Source organism: Spermophilus citellus, assembly GCF_964194105.1.
Source record: "Spermophilus citellus genome assembly, chromosome: 3".
Taxonomy (NCBI): domain Eukaryota; kingdom Metazoa; phylum Chordata; class Mammalia; order Rodentia; family Sciuridae; genus Spermophilus; species Spermophilus citellus.
The window spans coordinates 60,878,281-60,895,930 of NC_138184.1; the positions used below are offsets into that span (position 1 = coordinate 60,878,281).

At 34.6% G+C, this 17,650-nt stretch overlaps 2 protein-coding genes across 2 annotated transcripts in view; both read right to left on the reverse strand.

Annotated features, from left to right (window-relative positions):
• Positions 1 to 17,650, reverse strand: part of LOC308643747 (uncharacterized protein) — a 738,434-nt gene that overhangs the window by 622,702 nt on the left and 98,082 nt on the right. The gene's annotated exons all lie outside the window — the stretch shown is intronic.
• LOC308643349 (uncharacterized protein) overlaps positions 1 to 17,650 on the reverse strand; it is a gene marked incomplete at its 5' end in the record, with an annotated part of 82,270 nt that overhangs the window by 33,539 nt on the left and 31,081 nt on the right. The window contains one exon of the mRNA XM_081283239.1: positions 5,399 to 5,525. Within this exon, the coding sequence (XP_081139365.1) occupies positions 5,399 to 5,525 (127 nt within the window). The remainder of the gene's footprint in view (positions 1 to 5,398; positions 5,526 to 17,650) is intronic.

Below are 17,650 nucleotides of genomic sequence, written 5' to 3' on the forward strand. Positions count from 1 at the left end.
ATGAAGCTAACTATGCAGAGAAGGTATTAAGAAACCATGACCAGAACATCCAAAACATATGAGATGACATGAAAAGCGGAAGTTTTGAGATTAATTGAAATGAATGAAAGAGCAGAGATATAAACCAAAAGAATGCACAATTTTTTCAATAAAATAATATCAGGAAATTTCCCAACCCGGAAGAATGAAATGGAAAATCATATAGAAGAGGTTTACAGGACACTAAATGCATATAATTAGAATAGGCCCACACCAAGACATTATAATGAAAATTACTTACAGAATAAGGATAGAATTTTAAGGGCTGGGAGAAAAAATATCAGATTACATATGGAGTGGGGAGAAATTGGGATCTCAGCTGACTTCAAGCCAGACATTCAAAGATAGGAGGTCCTAGGATATTAATACCACATTCTTAGTGGAAAAAAATGGATTTCAATGAAGAATACTATATCCAGAAAAATTGAGCTTCAGATGATAAAATAAAAAACTTCCATGATAAACAAAAGTTAAAAAAAAATTCACAACTCAAAAGCCTGCACTACACAACATTCTCAACAAAATATTCCATGAAGATAAACTGAAAAACAAAGCAAAAATCAGCAATGGGAGGAATTATGCTACAGGAGTAATCAATCAAAGGAGAAATTATTTCAACTTAAAAAACAGAAATAAACCCAAGTGGCTGAGAATACATATCATATCTAAATCATAACCTTGAATGTAAGTGGACTAAAGTCATCAATTAAAAGACATACACTGGCAGAATGGATTAAAAATGAAGACCAAACAATATGCTATCTCCAAGAGATTCCCCTCATAAGCAAAGACATCCACAGAATAAAGACAAAGGGATGAAAAAGAATATATCACTCACATGGATTTCCTACACAGGCAGGAGTTTCTGTCTTCATAACAGATAAAGTTAACTTCAAGCCAAAATTAATCAGGAGAGACTAAGAAATACATCCCATACTGTATAAACAAATAATACATCAACAAGACATAACACTTGTTAATATTTATGGAGCATCTACACACACCAGACAAACCCTTCTCAATTTCAAGAATCAAATAGACCATAGCATAATAACACTGGGTAATTTTAGCAGACCTCTCTCACCAGAGGACATATCCTCCAAAGAATAATACACAAAACTAAAAAGTACAATCAACAATTTAGATTTAAAAGAAATATATTGAGTATTTCATTCATTAACAAGTGATTACACTTTCTTCTTAGCAGCACATGGTTGCATCTCTAAAATAGACTGTGTAGATTCTTTTTTTTTAATTTTTAGATTATCCATTTTAATTATAAGTGGTGCTTAACATTTTAAGCCAGTGCTTCACGCATGCTAAGCAAGCAATCTACCACTGAACAACAACACCAACACCAAATAGAACATATATTAGGCCACAAAAGAATTCTACAAAATTTTTTTAAAAATAGAGAACATACCCGCATTCTAACAGATCATAATGGAAAAACAATTAGAAATCAATGATAAAGTAAAAGAAACAAACAAACAACAACAGCAATAACAAAAAGAAAAAAACAGAAGCTAATCTAACATTGAACAACCAATGCATAGCAGAAGAAATCAAGGGCAAAAAACAAGTTGATGACGATGTGGGGAAAATCGCACACTCATGCATTGCTGGTGGGACTGCAAATTGGTGCAGCCAATGTGGAATGCAGTATGGAGACTCCTTGGAAAACTGGGAATACAACCAACATTTGACCAATGTTTCCCACTCCTTGGTCTATAACTAAAGGACTTAAAAACAGCATACTACAGGGACACATCCATATCAATGTTTATAGCAGCAAGATTCACAATAGCTAAAGTGTGAAAATAACCTAGATGCCTCTCGGTTGATGAATGGATAAAGAAAATGTAGTATATGTACCCAATAAAATATTACTCAGCAATAAGAGAGAATAAAATCACAGCATTTGCAGGTAAATGAATGGAGTTGGAGAATATAATGCTAAGTGAAGTTAGCCAATCCTAAAAAACAAATGCCAAATGTTTGCTCTAATTTAAGGATGCTAATTCATAATGTTGTGGTGGAGGCGAGGATTAGATGAAGTCTAGATAGGGCAAAGAGGAGGGAAGGAAAGACAGGGGAGTAGGGGTAGGAAAAACAGTGAAATGAGATAGACATTATTACCCTGAGTACATGCACGAACACATGAATGATGTGACTCTCCTTTGTGTACAACCAGAGATATGAAATTTTGAGCTCTATACATGTTATAGAATTGTAATGCATTCTCCTGTCATATAATACATTAAAACAAAAAAATAACTTTCTTGACAGAAAGTTGTTTTGAAAAAATAAATAAAATAGATAAACATAGACACACTAATTAAGAGAAAGAGAACAAGTCAAATTACTAAAATTTGTGATGAAAAAGGAAATATCATGATGGACACTACTGAAACACAGATGATAATCAGAAACTAATTCAAAAATTTATATTACAATAAAATAGAAAATCTTGAAGAGGTCGGCAAATTTTTGGAGACATATGACAGAACCAAATTGAATCAGGAGGACACACACAATTTAAACACATCAATTTCAACTAAAAAGATAGAAGGAGCTATCAAAAAAAAAAAAAAAAAAGCCAAGGACCAAATGGATTATCAGCCAAGTTCTACAAACCAAGTGGATTCTAAGCCAAATTCTAGCAGAAATTCAAAGAATTAACACCAACAGTCCTCAAATCATTACATGAAAACAAAACAAGAGAACCGTCCAAACTCATCTCAGGAAGCTCATCCTGATAACAAACAGCAGACAAAGACACATAAAGGAAAGAAAACTGCAGACCAATATTTTTGATGAACATAGATGAAAAACTTCTCAATAAAATCATGGCAAATCACAAACAAAAACATATTTAAAATAAATGGAGTTCACTCCAGGGATGCAAGGCTGGTTCAACATAAGAAATCAATAAGCATAATTCATCACAACAATAGAATTAAAGACGAGAATAATAATTATCTCAATTGATGCATAAAAAGCATTTCACAAAATATAGCATCAACATATGTTCAAAAAAAAGCTATGAATAGTAGTTATATACTTCAACATTATAAATGCTACATATGCTATACCCAAAGACAACATCATTCTAAATGGTGAAAAAAAATGAATGAATTCTCTTAAGAACTGGAACAAGACAAGGATGCCCTCTTTCACCACTTTTATTTAACATCATCCTTGAAAACCCTTCCAGAGAACAAAGACAAAAGAAATAAATTAAATGGAAACTAACAGAAAAATAACTCAAACTATCACAATTTTCTAACACTACATTTCTATTTTCAGAGGACCCAAATATTATCACTGGAAAATTTAGAACTAATAAATGAATTCAGCAAAGCAGCAGGATATAGAATTAACACCCACAAATCAAACATGTTCTTGTACATCACTGATGAATCACATGAAAGAGAAACTAGAAAAACTACCACATTCACAAGAACCCTCAAATTAAAAAAAAAAGTTTGTGTATATATATATATTTGGGAATCAATCTAACAAAAGAGGTGAAAGACCCCTACAATTAAAACTACACAATACTAAAGAAAGAAATTGAAGAAGACCATGAAAGATGGAAAGATCTCCCATTCTCCCATGCTCTTGGAAAGGCAGAATTCACACTGTCAAAATGGCCATACCATTAAAAGCATTATAAAGATTTAACAAAATTCCTATTAAAATGCCAATTACAGTTTTCATAGAAACAGAAAAAGCAATCATAAAATTTATTTGGAAAATTAAGAGGCTCAGAATAGCCAAAGCAGCCTTTAGAAAGATAAGTGAAGCAGGAGGCATCACAATACCAGAACTTAAATGATATTACAGAGATATAGTAACAAAAACAGAATGCTATTGCACCAAAACAAACATGTAGAAAAATGGTATAGAATAAAAGACACATAAACTCACAGAATTACAATTATCTTATATTAGAAAGAAAGCACTGAAAGCATTCATTGGAGAAAAGATAGCCTCTTCAACAACTCTGCTGGAAAAACTGGAAATCCATATGTAGCAAAATGAGATTAAACCCCTATCTCTCATCCTGCACAAAAATCAACTCAAAGTGGATCAAAGACTTAGGCAATAGAATTGAGATCCATCGCCTAATAGAAGAAAAAATAGCACCAAATCTTCACCATGTCAGTTTAGGAACTGATTTCCTTAACAAGACTCCTAAACTTCAAGAAGTAAAATCAAGAATCAATAAATAGGATGGCACCAAACTAATAAGCTTCTTTACAGAAAAAAAACAATGAGAACATGAATAGACAGACTACAAATTGGGAGCAATCTTTGCCACGTGTACTTCAGAATGAGCATTGTCTTCAGGAAATATAAAGAATCAAACACTTAACACCAAAAGAACAAATAACCCAATCAATAAATGGAACTAAGAAATTTCACAGAAGAATTGCAATTGATCAACAAATATTTGAAAAAAATGTTCAACATCTCTAGCAATTAGAGAAATGCAAATCAAAACTACACTTAGATTTCCTCTCACTTGTCAGAATAAAAACTACTAAGAGTACAAGCAACATGAATGTGGCAAACATGTGGGGAGTAGGACTGCAAATTGGTGCAACCATTCTGGAATGCTGTGTGGAGATTCCTTAAAATAAAACTTGTAATGAAAACACAATTTGACCCAGTTATCCCACTCCTCAGTTTATACCCAAAGAACTTAAAATCGGCATTCTATAGTGACATAGCCACATCGATGTATATAGGAGCTCAATTGACAACAGCTCAATTATGGAACCAACCTAGGTGCTCTTCAACAGATGAATGGATAAAAAAAAATGGTACATTTACACAGTGAAATATTACTCAGCCAAAAACAAGAGTGATATATGGCTTTGCTGGTAAAAGGATACAACTGGGAAACATTATGCTAAGTGAAATAAGCCAATCCCAAAGAACCAAAGGCCAAATATTTTATCTAGAATACAAATGCTAATTAATTCACATTAAGGGGTTAGCTAGGTAAAAACAGAGATACTTTAGATTAGATGGAGGAGATTGAAGAAAGAGGAGGTAAAGGTGTAGAAAGGATAGTAGAATGAATCAGTTTTATCCTAGGTGAATATATGATGACATGACTGCTGTAATTCTACATCAGGTACAAACAGAAGAATGAGAAGTTATACTCCATTTATGTATGATGTGTCAAAATGTGTTTTACTCTCATATAAAACTAATTAGAAAAAAATTTAAGTTTATAAAAGAACAAATAAATAAAACTAGGTTTTAGATGTAAAAAAATGTTCTTCAAGTAAAGAAAATTAAATATCAATACTTATTTAGAAATCCTGAAGAAAGTTATCCTCACCCAGGAAGACCAGGTTTCTATAGTTCTCTAACATCACATCTCTGTATAAATTCTTCTGAGCAGGTTCCAGGCATTCCCATTCCTCTTCAGAGAAATCAATGTTCACATCCCTGAATGTCACTAGTTCCTGAAATAAGATAAATAATAAATACGGAGACTAATTAATAAATAAGGAAAGTAAAGAACACACTGACCATGTTTTTGTTAATTGACCTATTCAGTTTTATTTCTATTTTATCAACTAGTGTGCATTACCTTTGGCCTTATGAAAATTTCCACAAATCTGCAATCCTAAACAACAAGCCCAATAAAAACACTCAAGGCCAATTCATACACAAAGCGCTTTCTTTAGATATTTTTTTATAAAGTCCGATAAACTAGCCAATGAAGGTTCAGAAAGGATTACAAAAGACTATATCTATAAAAAATATGATTTTTTAAAAAATCAGTAAGCAAACACAAAATGCCATTAGCTATTAGTTATTTATATGTATATGTGGCTTAAATTTAGCTTCTACCAAAGTGGAAACTATCGTGTCTACACACCCTGGGCTGTGCCTAAATTTTTCATATTATTTGCCTTGATCACAAATAGTACCTTCCCGTTTAAGAATTTATTGGCTTTTTAATAAATTGAATGGCTGAAGCCAAAATTAAAAGTATATTAGCCATCAGTAAATTCAATCTCTCTCTTTTTTAAAATTTTTTACAAAGTGTTAGCCTTTCAGAAAAACATAAGAACATAGGGTAAAATGATTTCTTAGGGTATTTTTCATCCAATTAAGCTGAAAATAGTCACTTCGAATTTTAATGCAGTAACAATCATACTGGAAAAAAAATGCCTAGGCCTTTAATTAATAAATACCATTTTCAGTGCAAACGATTTGCGGATGTGTTTGTATTTCTTTCAAATTTTTTAAAAATCTCATTTCAGAACCAACACATAAGGTACAAAATAATTTTTATAGAACCTCATTTCCATGATCAACTTTATTCTTGTTTTCTGAAACACTTAAAATATTATCTGACTATTCTTTTAGTTTAGAATTATAGTTTTTGTTTAGCTTACACACTGAAAATATGAGAAGGGTCTAAAAATATCGACAATTGGTGCACAAAAAGGAGGCAGTATATTAAGTTATTCATTCACACTATAAATAGAACTAAGGTTAGTAAACACCAAATTTTATGTAGATAAGTAACCTTCTTTCTGAAAGATGACAGATATCAATCTAGTTTTACAACAGTTTAATGAGGGGCATAGCACATGTATTATAAGCTTGATTTTTTCTACAAAAACGTTTTGGGGGCTGGGGATGTGGCTCAAGCGGTAGTGGGCTCGCCTGGCATGCATGCGGCCCAGGTTCCATCCTCAGCACCACATACAAAGATGTTGTGTCCACCGAAAACTAAAAATAAATAAATAAATAAATATTTAAAAATTCTCTCTCTCTCTTCTCTCTCTCTCTCTCTCTCTCAAAAAAAAAACCGTTCTGGAAGCATTTGGGGGAAAATATAAATTTACTGAGAATATAATAACATATTTCTAAAGGGGGCAAGAATACTGATTATTTTCCTTAGAAGTGAAATATTTGTCATACAATGTATGACAGTCACTTTGTAGGATTGCATACATTTTAAAAATACTGATTAATCTACAGGGAATTCCACATAGGCACATTTAACAAAATTTTCTCCACCTGGTAAGGTTTTCATATAGGTGACTCCTACCATTTCAATCATTTTTTTTTTCTTTTTGCTTCTTTATTTTCTACTTCCTCTTCTATTCATCCTTCTCAATTCCCATACTTGCATTTGCTGCTCCCTTTTCTCTCAAAGAAGAATCAGTTATCTGATAGTCCTCAAGGAGTTTTTTCCCCCCATTTCTTTTGCAGTTTTCTTTACCACTGTTTTCATACCAATGTTGTCAGTATTATAGGCAGTTATACCAACATTGATGACAGAATCCATTGCATGGTGTGTAACCTCTCCTGCATTGTGCTCATATTTGTATCTGACAGTTTGTTTCAATAACACTGATATAAGAAACTTTTAGGTAGACCTAAGGGGAACATTCATTGAAGAGTGTGAGTTTAAAATATATTATGGGATTCATCAATGTTATTAAAATAACAAGCAGAAATGACAATCCTTTTTTACCATTTCACATTTACACATATTACTCTTAAGAGTTTTTCACATATTGATTCATAACAACCAAAATAATCTGATAGTAATAACAGTATTTATCTTTTATGACATTTTCTGAAATATACACTAAATGGTACAACCTGATATTTACCAAAATTTATTTGTCCTGTAATTCTGGGGGGTGGGGAGGATAAACATTAAGTTCAAAATAAATTAAAACAATTTTGAGAGCAAGAGTTATTATAAATAAGAAGAGTCATAGACACATGTTAAGAAGACATAATCAAGTCAATGAAATGATATTTTATGGGCACATACATAAAATTTTAACTTTCTATACATAAAAATGGATAAACTTTCATGTAAAATAATAAATTTGGTTTTTAAAAAGTTATAAATCTATGGGGATTGAGCCTTTTTTAAAAGACACTATAGAGATAATCACATTTAAACATAAAAAATAAACAAGAATTACATTTGTGAGTCTTGAACATTCTTCAATTTCCCTTGTTATTTATAATTTGTTTTGAGATCTATTTCATAATTTTCAGACATTTCAATCATATGATTGTTGTTTCCTTAACTGAAAATGCATGGAACTTTTGTGGTTTGTGTCTGGGAACTGGAAGCAAAATAAAAAGAAAGCCTACAGGTTGTGGTGGGCTTCATGACCTCCAATAACAAAGCAAACACCTCTGGTAAACAACAGGCAGAACATTCATTGTCCAGAGAGAAGCACAAAAAAAAAGTTATAAAGAAGAGATTCTGTATCAAATATGATGGTTTCCAAAGGTTATTTAGAAAACTCTTGACAATGTTCTTAATGAAAACAAGAAAATGTTTATCTTTAAAGAGAAAATCTGAGAGGATTTGGGCCAAGCAAATAAGGCTAAATCTGTGCAAGAGCAGATTGGTATGAAGTCTCAATTGACATAGAAGGACACATCACTGCCATGATACCAGTGGACAAGTCAAAATATAATAAAATGTAAAGCCCAATGTCAGTCTACTCATAAAAATACATTAATTTTATGCAATTTTTTAGCTTTACACATCTCTTATGCTCTAAAGTATATGTCAGTAGGCTTTCTTTAGCATTCTACAGAATGAATCTGTCCTAATTACTGCATCCTTTCAGGACTAGCTAAATTGTTAGGGACAATGGATGTGCATTTCTCAAGTACTTAAAGACAATGGAACATCTAAACATAAAGTAAACAAAGCATGTTTCATTTCTTCAGCAATGTTCAGTGAGCCCAAAACATCCCCAACACAAGTCTAGAATACCAAGATTTTTTATGTGCCTTTTTCAAAAAGAACACTTTTTCAAGCTTGCAGGTCATGCAGTCATGGCATGAATTTACAAAAGTGTAAGAATGGAAGGAAGGCTCTCAATATAGGGGATATATGTGGGTATATAGAATGTAGAGTTAAATTTGACTATTGTGAGAAGCAAAGGAAGTAAAGTAGGTAAATATGCTAAACACAGATGTGAAAGATAGAAAAGGAAGACTGCAAGTTCTAAACATGAAGTACTTTAGGAGGTAAATTTAATGCAGCCCCTGACCTGGGCCACACAACTGGAGACCAAGCATGTCTTCTTCCCTTGTCCTTCCCGAGGCTTCTTTCTCAGGAGTGACTGCCCACAATTCAAACCCACATCTTGAAAATAGGCCTCTAAAGAAACAAAACATGTGGGTCTTCAAAGACCTTATCTGTAGGTTCAAGATTAATTTAACTAGAAGTCATTTAGCTCACACCTCCCTGATTCCAAATTTTATTCATATACTTTTAAAGGAGAAAAGACCCCTTTAAATGAGTAAATACATAAAAATATTCACATTTAGTGAGTTTTGTTTTGTTTTCTATTAGGGGTTGAAATTACTGTCAATTTACAGATTTACCACCGAAAAATATCCACTGAAATATTATTTATTTTTCATTTGTTTGTTTGTTTAAAACAGGGACTCCATAACTTGTCAGGGCTGATTTTATATTTCAAAACATCAACAAACAAAAGCACCCGTTTTCCCAGAAAATATATAATTTTTGTGCTATCTCCACAACAACAAATCATTAATATAAATCATATGTGAATAATTCTAGGATTTGCCAAACCATATCTCACATGATTTAATGTTAGCTTAAAATGTCCAGGTAATGATATATATGCTTGACTCTTACAAGGGTTCAAAGAAAAGGAACAGATTATTTAATATATCTGGAATTCACTGATTTAATTACAACACAATTTCAAAGAATTGAGTTTGTTTTTCTTCAGCCAAAATGGAAGAGAGATTTTTTTCTACTTACAGATAAACCATGGAATTTTATCTAAAATAAGCTACCAAATAGAGCACACATGAGAACCCACTAAAAACACTTTTGGGTAGAAGAAGACCAAATAATATTCTTATATAATGTAAGGGCAACTTATTTTCTAAAACTCAAGTTATATCCAGTTGTTTTGGTTATATCGTTTACATTTGAAGCTATAGAAACAAAATATACTTTACAGTCAGAGAAAAGTTAAACATGAAACAAGTTTTTTTGTTGTTGTTTTTTTGGTCCTTTGTTTGTTTCTGTCTCTTTGTCTTTGTCTTCCTTTGTATTTCATTTTGTCTTAAGGTGACAAGCCAAGGGAAACAGTGCTGAATATAACACACATGCAGGACCCAAGGGTATAGTCAAGAAAATCCTGGCATCTAAGATATTCTCCCATCCCTTTTTTTACTCACTGAAATACATTGTGGAACTTTCATATGCACAACTGTGTGTGGGTTTTGTTGGAACTTTGGGATAATCTTCTTGCATTCACAACTCAGAGAAAATTAAGACAGGAGAATACATTCTATCTGCACTGAATTGAGGCTAAGGAAAGAATACATACGGAGCAGTTACATAAGTAGATTAATTGAATAATGGGAGATGCTTCTAAGCCACAGGACAACTAATTTTTCCTGTGTCTCCACTGCAACCCTCAGGATGTCTTCTAGGAAGAGTTTATAAGGAGGCTGATAGTCTATTGACAATCCAAGTGAATGGCCCCTCTGGGTACCAAGGCTATTCAGCAAACAGTTCTCAAATCCATGACCAGGTACAGTGGATCAGGGCATTCCACTTAGTAAAGTTTCTCTTTCAGTAAGCTTTTCAGTTCCTATGACCTAAACAACTAAAACTAATAACTTAGAGGTGAAAACATTTATTTTACGTCATAGTTTTAGAGAATGCAGTTCGTGGTAGGCTCATTCCTACCAGGGCATAAACATCATGGAAGAAGTACATGGAGAAAAGGTGTTCAGCTTTAGGGAACCAGGCAGCAAGGAAAGACCAAATTACTGAGAGAAGGTAATCAGATTCAGGGCTACACTTGTGACCTACTTCCTCCAACCAGTTCTGTCTTTCCACAAGTCCAGTAAGGCTAATATACTGAAGATATAGAGCACTCGTGAAACAATGTAAAGTCTATCTTTTAACCTTCCTGCAACTGGGGACCATGATTACAACATGTGTGATTTGGGAGACATCCTAGATAAATGCATAACGGTTGTCAAAGATATTCTGATAAAGTGACCATGGGTGGTTTTGATTTCCATTTCTCTGACTGCGAGAGATGGTGAGCATTTTTTCATATACTTATTGATTGACTGTAAGTCCTCCTCTGAGAAGTGTCTGTTCAGGTCCTTGGCCCATTTGTTGATAGGGTTGTTTGTTATCTTATTGTTTAATTTTTTGAGTTCTTTGTATATTCTGGATATTAGGGCTCTATCTGAAGTGTGAGGAGTAAAAATTTGTTCCCAGGATGTAGGTTCCCTGTTTACCTCTCTTATTGTTTCTCTTGCTGAGAAAAAACTTTTTAGTTTAAGTAAGTCCCATTTGTTTATTCTTGTATATAACTCTTGGGCTATGGGCGTCCTATTAAGGAATTTGGAGCCCGACCCCACAATATGTAGATCGGAGCCAACTTTTTCTTCTATCAGGTGCAGAGTCTCTGATTTGATATCTAGCTCCTTGATCCATTTTGAATTAACTTTTGTGCATGGCGAGAGAAAGGGGTTCAGCTTCATTTTGTTGCATATGGATTTCCAGTTTTCCCAGCACCATTTGTTGAAGATGCTATCCTTTCTCCATTGCATGCTTTTAGCGCCTTTATCAAATGTAAGAAAGTTGTAATTTTGTGGATTGGTCTCTGTGTCCTCTATTCTGTACCATTGGTCCACCTGCCTGTTTTGGTACCAGTACCATGCTGTTTTTGTTACTATTGCTCTGTAATATAGTTTGAAATCTGGTATCGCTATACCTCCAGATTCACACTTCCTGCTTAGAATTGCTTTTGCTATTCTGGGTCTTTTGTTTTTCCATATGAATTTCATGATAGCTTTGTCTATTTCTACAGAAATGCTGTTGGGATTTTGATTGGCATTGCGTTGAACCTGTAGAGAATTTTGGGTAATATTGCCATTTTGATGATGTTGGTTCTGCTTATCCATGAACAGGGTACATTTTTCCATCTTCTAAGATCTTCTTCTATCTCTCTCTTTAGGGTTCTGTAGTTTTCATTGTATAAATCTTTCACCTCTTTTGTTAGGTTGATTCCCAAGTTTTTTTTTTTTTTTTTTTTGAGGATATTGTGAATGGGTGGTTTTCCTCATTTCCATTTCAGAAGTTCTGTTGCTAATATACAGGAATGCCTTTGATTTATGCGTGTTCATTTTATATCCTGCCGCTTTGCTGAATTCATTTATTAGTTCTAGTAGTTTCTTTGTAGACCCTTTTGGGTCTTCTAGGTGTAGGATCATATCGTCCGCAAATAGTGATATTTTAAGTTCTTCCTTTCCTATTTTTATGCCTTTAATTTCTTTTGTCTAATTGCTCTGGCTAGTATTTCAAGGACTAAATTAAATAGAAGTGGTGAGAGAGGGCATCCCTGTCTTGTTCCAGATTTTAGCAGGAATGCCTTCAGTTTTTCTCCATTTAGAATGATGCTAGCCTGAGGCTTAGCATATATAGCTTTTACAATGGTGAGGTAAGTTCCTGTTATCCCCAGTTTTTCTAGTGTTTTGAACATAAAAGGATGCTGTACTTTGCCGAATGCTTTTTCTGCATCTATCGAGACGATCATATGGTTCTTATCTTTAAGTCTATTGATGTGGTGAATAACATTTATTGATTTCCATATATTGAACCAACCTTGCATCCCAGGGATGAATCCTACTTGATCATGGTGCACAAAAGTGCGGCCAATATGGAAAGCAATATGGAAATTCCTAGGAAAGCTGGGAATGGAACCACCATTTGACCCAGCTATCGCCCTTCTCGGTCTATTCCCTGAGGACCTTAAAAGAGCATACTATAGGGATACTGCCCCATCAATGATCATAGCAGCACAATTCACAATAGCTAGACTTTGGAATCAACCTAGATGCCCTTCAATAGATGAATGGATTAAAAAACTGTGGCATTTATACACAATGGAGTATTACGCAGCACTAAAAATGACAAAATCATGGATTTTGCAGGGAAATGGATGGCATTAGAGCAGATAATGCTAAGTGAAGCCAGCCAATACTTAAGAAACAAATGCCAAATGTCTTCTTTGATATAAAGAGAGCAACTAAGATCAGAACAGGGAAGAAGAGCATGAGGAAAAGATTAACATTAAACAGAGACGAGTTGGGTGGGAGAAAGGGAGAGAGAAGGGAAGCTGTATGGAAATGGAAGGAGACCCTCATTGTTACACAAAACTACATATAAGAGTTTGTGAGGGGAAAGGGGAAAAAAAACAAGTGAGAGAATTAAACAACAGCAGATGGGGTAGAGAGGGAAAATGAGAGGGAAGGGGAGGGGGGATAGTAGGGGATACGAAAGGTAGCAGAATACAACAGTCATTAATATGGTATTATGTAAAAATGTGGATGTGTAACTGATGTGATTCTGCAACTTGTATTTGGGGTAAAAAATGGGAGTTCATAACCCACGTGAATCAAATGTATGGAAGATGATATGTCATGAGCTTTGTAATGTTTTGAACAACCAATAAAAAAAACTGAAGGCTTCAATGTCAGCTCAGTGAGCAGTTAGAATGAGGGAATGGGGGTCTTCAAATTGAAATCCTGCTTCTCATATTGTGAAAGAATCAGAGAAAATGAATGAATCCTGAGGAGAAAGGAAGAACTAATGTCCTCAGTCAACAAAGCTACTCTTTGACTTTTTGTGTACTTAACACAAACTGTGGAGACATAGAAATATCCAGTAATATCTCCTGGCAGACACTGTCTAGAAGTTTTAGCTGCTGGCTCATCTGCCACAGCATGTCCCAGAAGGGTCATAGGGTCATGAGGTCAAAGCAGTGGTCCTTGATCAGATGAATGTAAAAATAATTTTAGGCAGGACACAGTCTCTCCATGGCTGATTCACCCTTTCTTCAATGAGCTACCCTCATCATTTCAGTATTCCCAGCTAAACAGATTCTTAACTATCTGGCATTCTAGGTATTTCAGCATGCTTTCTAGAGTTCTGCATGACCTGCTCTTCAGAAGAGGCCTCTGCAGAGTTACATGGACCTCACAAGCAGAGAAGACTCCAGAGTTCCAGAGGCATGATAGACAAAGCGCTGTGAGTCTTTAGAAGGACGACCCCTCATTTATGACTCCGGACCCAGTTTAACAGTTCACACCAAGAATTTATTACTAGACAGAGTTCCAGGCCCCACACAGACATAGAATAACCGTAGATGCAATTCAAACCCTGCCTGAATGATGGCAGAATAATACATCCTTAGCTGAAGCTCTTTTAAACCTGTTTCTTCTTTTCAAGGGACCTTTGCGTTTTATCAGAGCTTTATGATAAAAAAGCTTTATGATATCTTGGCTTTCAAGAACTGGGAGTTTTCTTACCATTCCTTTAGTGGGCTACTCCTTTATTTTCCTTTCGGACATGGAATCACCATTGTCTCTATGTCATATTACAGAGATAATATTCAAACAAGAAAAATCTGGACTCTGGACAGAACTGCACAAGAAAGAACTGGCTACCATACAAAGGAAGGAGGTAGTAGAGGCTGGTGGCTGTACAATCAAGGCTTCTAACAATTGTTCTCTCAGTCTATTTTCATCAAAGAAAACCAAAGATTTCACAAAAGGAAAACAATTATTAAACACATAAAAATGGGAGTTGCACAGAAGCACTATTGTTAAATTAAATAAAATAACTTATTAGCTCACTTAGATAAGGAGTCTGTTTGAAACACATTTCAAAAACAAAACCTAGGGGGCTGGGGATGTGGCTCAAGTGGTAGTGCGCTCTCCTGGCATGCCTGCGGCCCGGGTTCGATCCTCAGCACCACATACAGACAAAGATGTTGTGTCCGCCAAATACTAAAAAACAAATATTAAAAAAAAAACCTACTCGCAGAAGAATATACATTTACACATTCCAGATTCTAATTGATGAAGAGTAGCTCCAGAAAAAGCCATTCTCTGGAGATGAGGCATGGGAATAATATGCTTTAATTTTTGGAGCTTAATATCCCCTCTGGTCCCTTAAGATTTTTTATTTTTTTGAGAAAATTAAGCAAGCCCAAAGAAGAAACTGATAAATTAAACTCCACTAAAATTTAAAAGTCCATGAAAATGTAAGAGGAGGTGAAAAGAGATAATGCTACCTGAGAGAAAATATGTACGTGAAAAGAGTATCAATAGAAATCAATTATTAGTGAAATATGTAAAAAAGGATAAAAGTTATAAACATACAAAATGATTAAGTAGAATAAGATCACATAGGAAAGTGCTCAATGCTGTAGGTTTACTCAATGCTGTAGGTTATCAATGAAAAGTAATATATATTCACATGAAAAGTAAGGGTAAATGTTCCTAAGGAATAAACACACATGTATGCATGGCACCGTGGCTGATATGTTTCACTAATATTTACCAGTCAATTTGTGTCAATCTATTTTATACAATACACTGTTTCATGTAAAGTGTAAAATATTTATGAAACACTATTTGGAGACAAATAAAAATAACACTGTCCATATAATCAAAAGAAAAAACATCAAACAATTCAAACTCCATAAGCAGTGCAATGGGTGAATAAGCTCTACAGAAGTTTACTGCAAAGAGTAACCCCCTATTATCACATATATGGTGCTCCCAATTTTATCTGTAACAACCAAGGCACTGATTTTGCATATTCCCAATTATTCTTTCATAAATAGTTTACTGGACAGCGTTTTACCCAGTGGCAAGAACAAGATAATTTTAACAAAATATGGCTTTAATTTCCCTCCCTCCTTCTATCCCATTAAAATTGACCTGCTTCAGCCTAAGCCAAAATGTACTCTTTTTATGCCCTGTCTTAAGTATGTAGCTTTTCTTGAACTTGTGACTTTCTTGCCCTACTTCAAGTACTCAGTATTAATGGCATGTGCCACTATGCCTAGCTCAATCTAAATTCTCCAATTTTCATCAATGCCTCCAATTCTGAACTTCCTTGTGTTTTATTTGCTCCTTCCTTTGGGGCGGGGGGAAATAAGTCCACTTCATGCTTTGATCATAACCCCTGCTGTTCTATCACTGTGGCTTATTTTAAAACTAACTTTTTTCCCTTTTTCTCTATTTCCACTATGTCTTTATAGCCATAAAGAAAATGAGATTGACCTTCCTGTCACTAAACAAGCTCTCCATCCTTCAGAGCCTGTACCACAGAAATGAAGAAATCCATGTACTCCAAATTGGTATAAATGTCAAAAATCACTGTCATGTATAACCAAGTAACAAATAGAACGAAAAAATAAAGATCTAAGAAATGACACCCACTCTCTCAGGACTACAAGTAAATTATGTATTCTGAAAGGGCCACCTGGAGTGTACCCATTGAAATCGCCTGGTCCCCTTTTCCCCTAAAAGTTAAAAACACAGATTCTAAAACAGAAATCCCCTGAATTTCTCCTTTGGTAGCAAACCAATAAAACCTCGATTTTCCTTTTTCTCTAAACTTTGTACTCATTACTGATGTATCCAAACAAGGACCAAAACATCTGTATCAAATTTGGTGTTTAGCAGGGGACCTGAGAGTGCACCTGCTTCAATCTTCATAAGCAGGCCTGGAACTCTGTGTAATTTTGCTTCCATTATAGAGGATGAAAAGTGGTTGGTTGATAAGCCTGTTGAAGCCTAGCCACTGGAAAATTAGGAGATGGGGTAAGATTGCCTCAAGTTGAACTGGAGGTGCTTTTCCTCTAAGTAAAGGGGAAAAAGAAAGATACCTTCCCAGAAACTACCAAGGCTCCTTTTGCTTCAGGGAATTTCTGTCTTCTCTACCTTTATGGTATGAATTGCTCCACCATTGGTTTACTTTGGGGAAAAGGAAAACGAATGCAGTAAAGTCATGACAACTAGCCACTTGATAATCTCCTTCACTTTGCGTAAGACCCTTGACTGCACACATCTGCTTTCCTTCAGATGTGCATCTTGTTCCTATTTGTGTAAACACCTTTGGCACCATTGGTGGAGAAGTCATGGTTAAGTTTAAGTATGAAACATAATTCCTGCCCCTCCTTGAGGGGAGTGTTAAGCTTTTTGAATTCTTTGTATATCCTAGAAATTAACAACATGTCCAGGTGGCAAATATTTTCTCCCATTCTGTAGATTATGTCTTCATGCTCTATTTTTTTTTTTTTTTGGAACTCAGTATAAAACCCAGGACTTGACAAATGCAAGACAGATGCTTTGCCACTGAGCTAATCTCAGTGTTATCGTTTCTTTTGCTGTGAAGAAGATATTTAGTTTGATGCCACCTCATTTATTCATTTTTTAATATTTTTTAGTTATACATGGACACAATATCTTTATTTTGTTTGTTTATTTTTATGTGGTGCTGAGGATCGAACCCAGTGCCTCACATGTGTCAGGCAGGTGCTCTGAGTCACAACCACAGCCCCTATTTATTCATATTTTTATTTTAGAGTCTTGTTCAGGAAGTCAGTTCCTGTGCCAAGGTGTTGAAGCACTGGACCTACTTTTTCTTCTAGTAGGTGCAAGTCTTCTAGTATAATTTCTAAGTCTTTGATCCACTAAGAGTTGATTTTTGTGCTGGGTG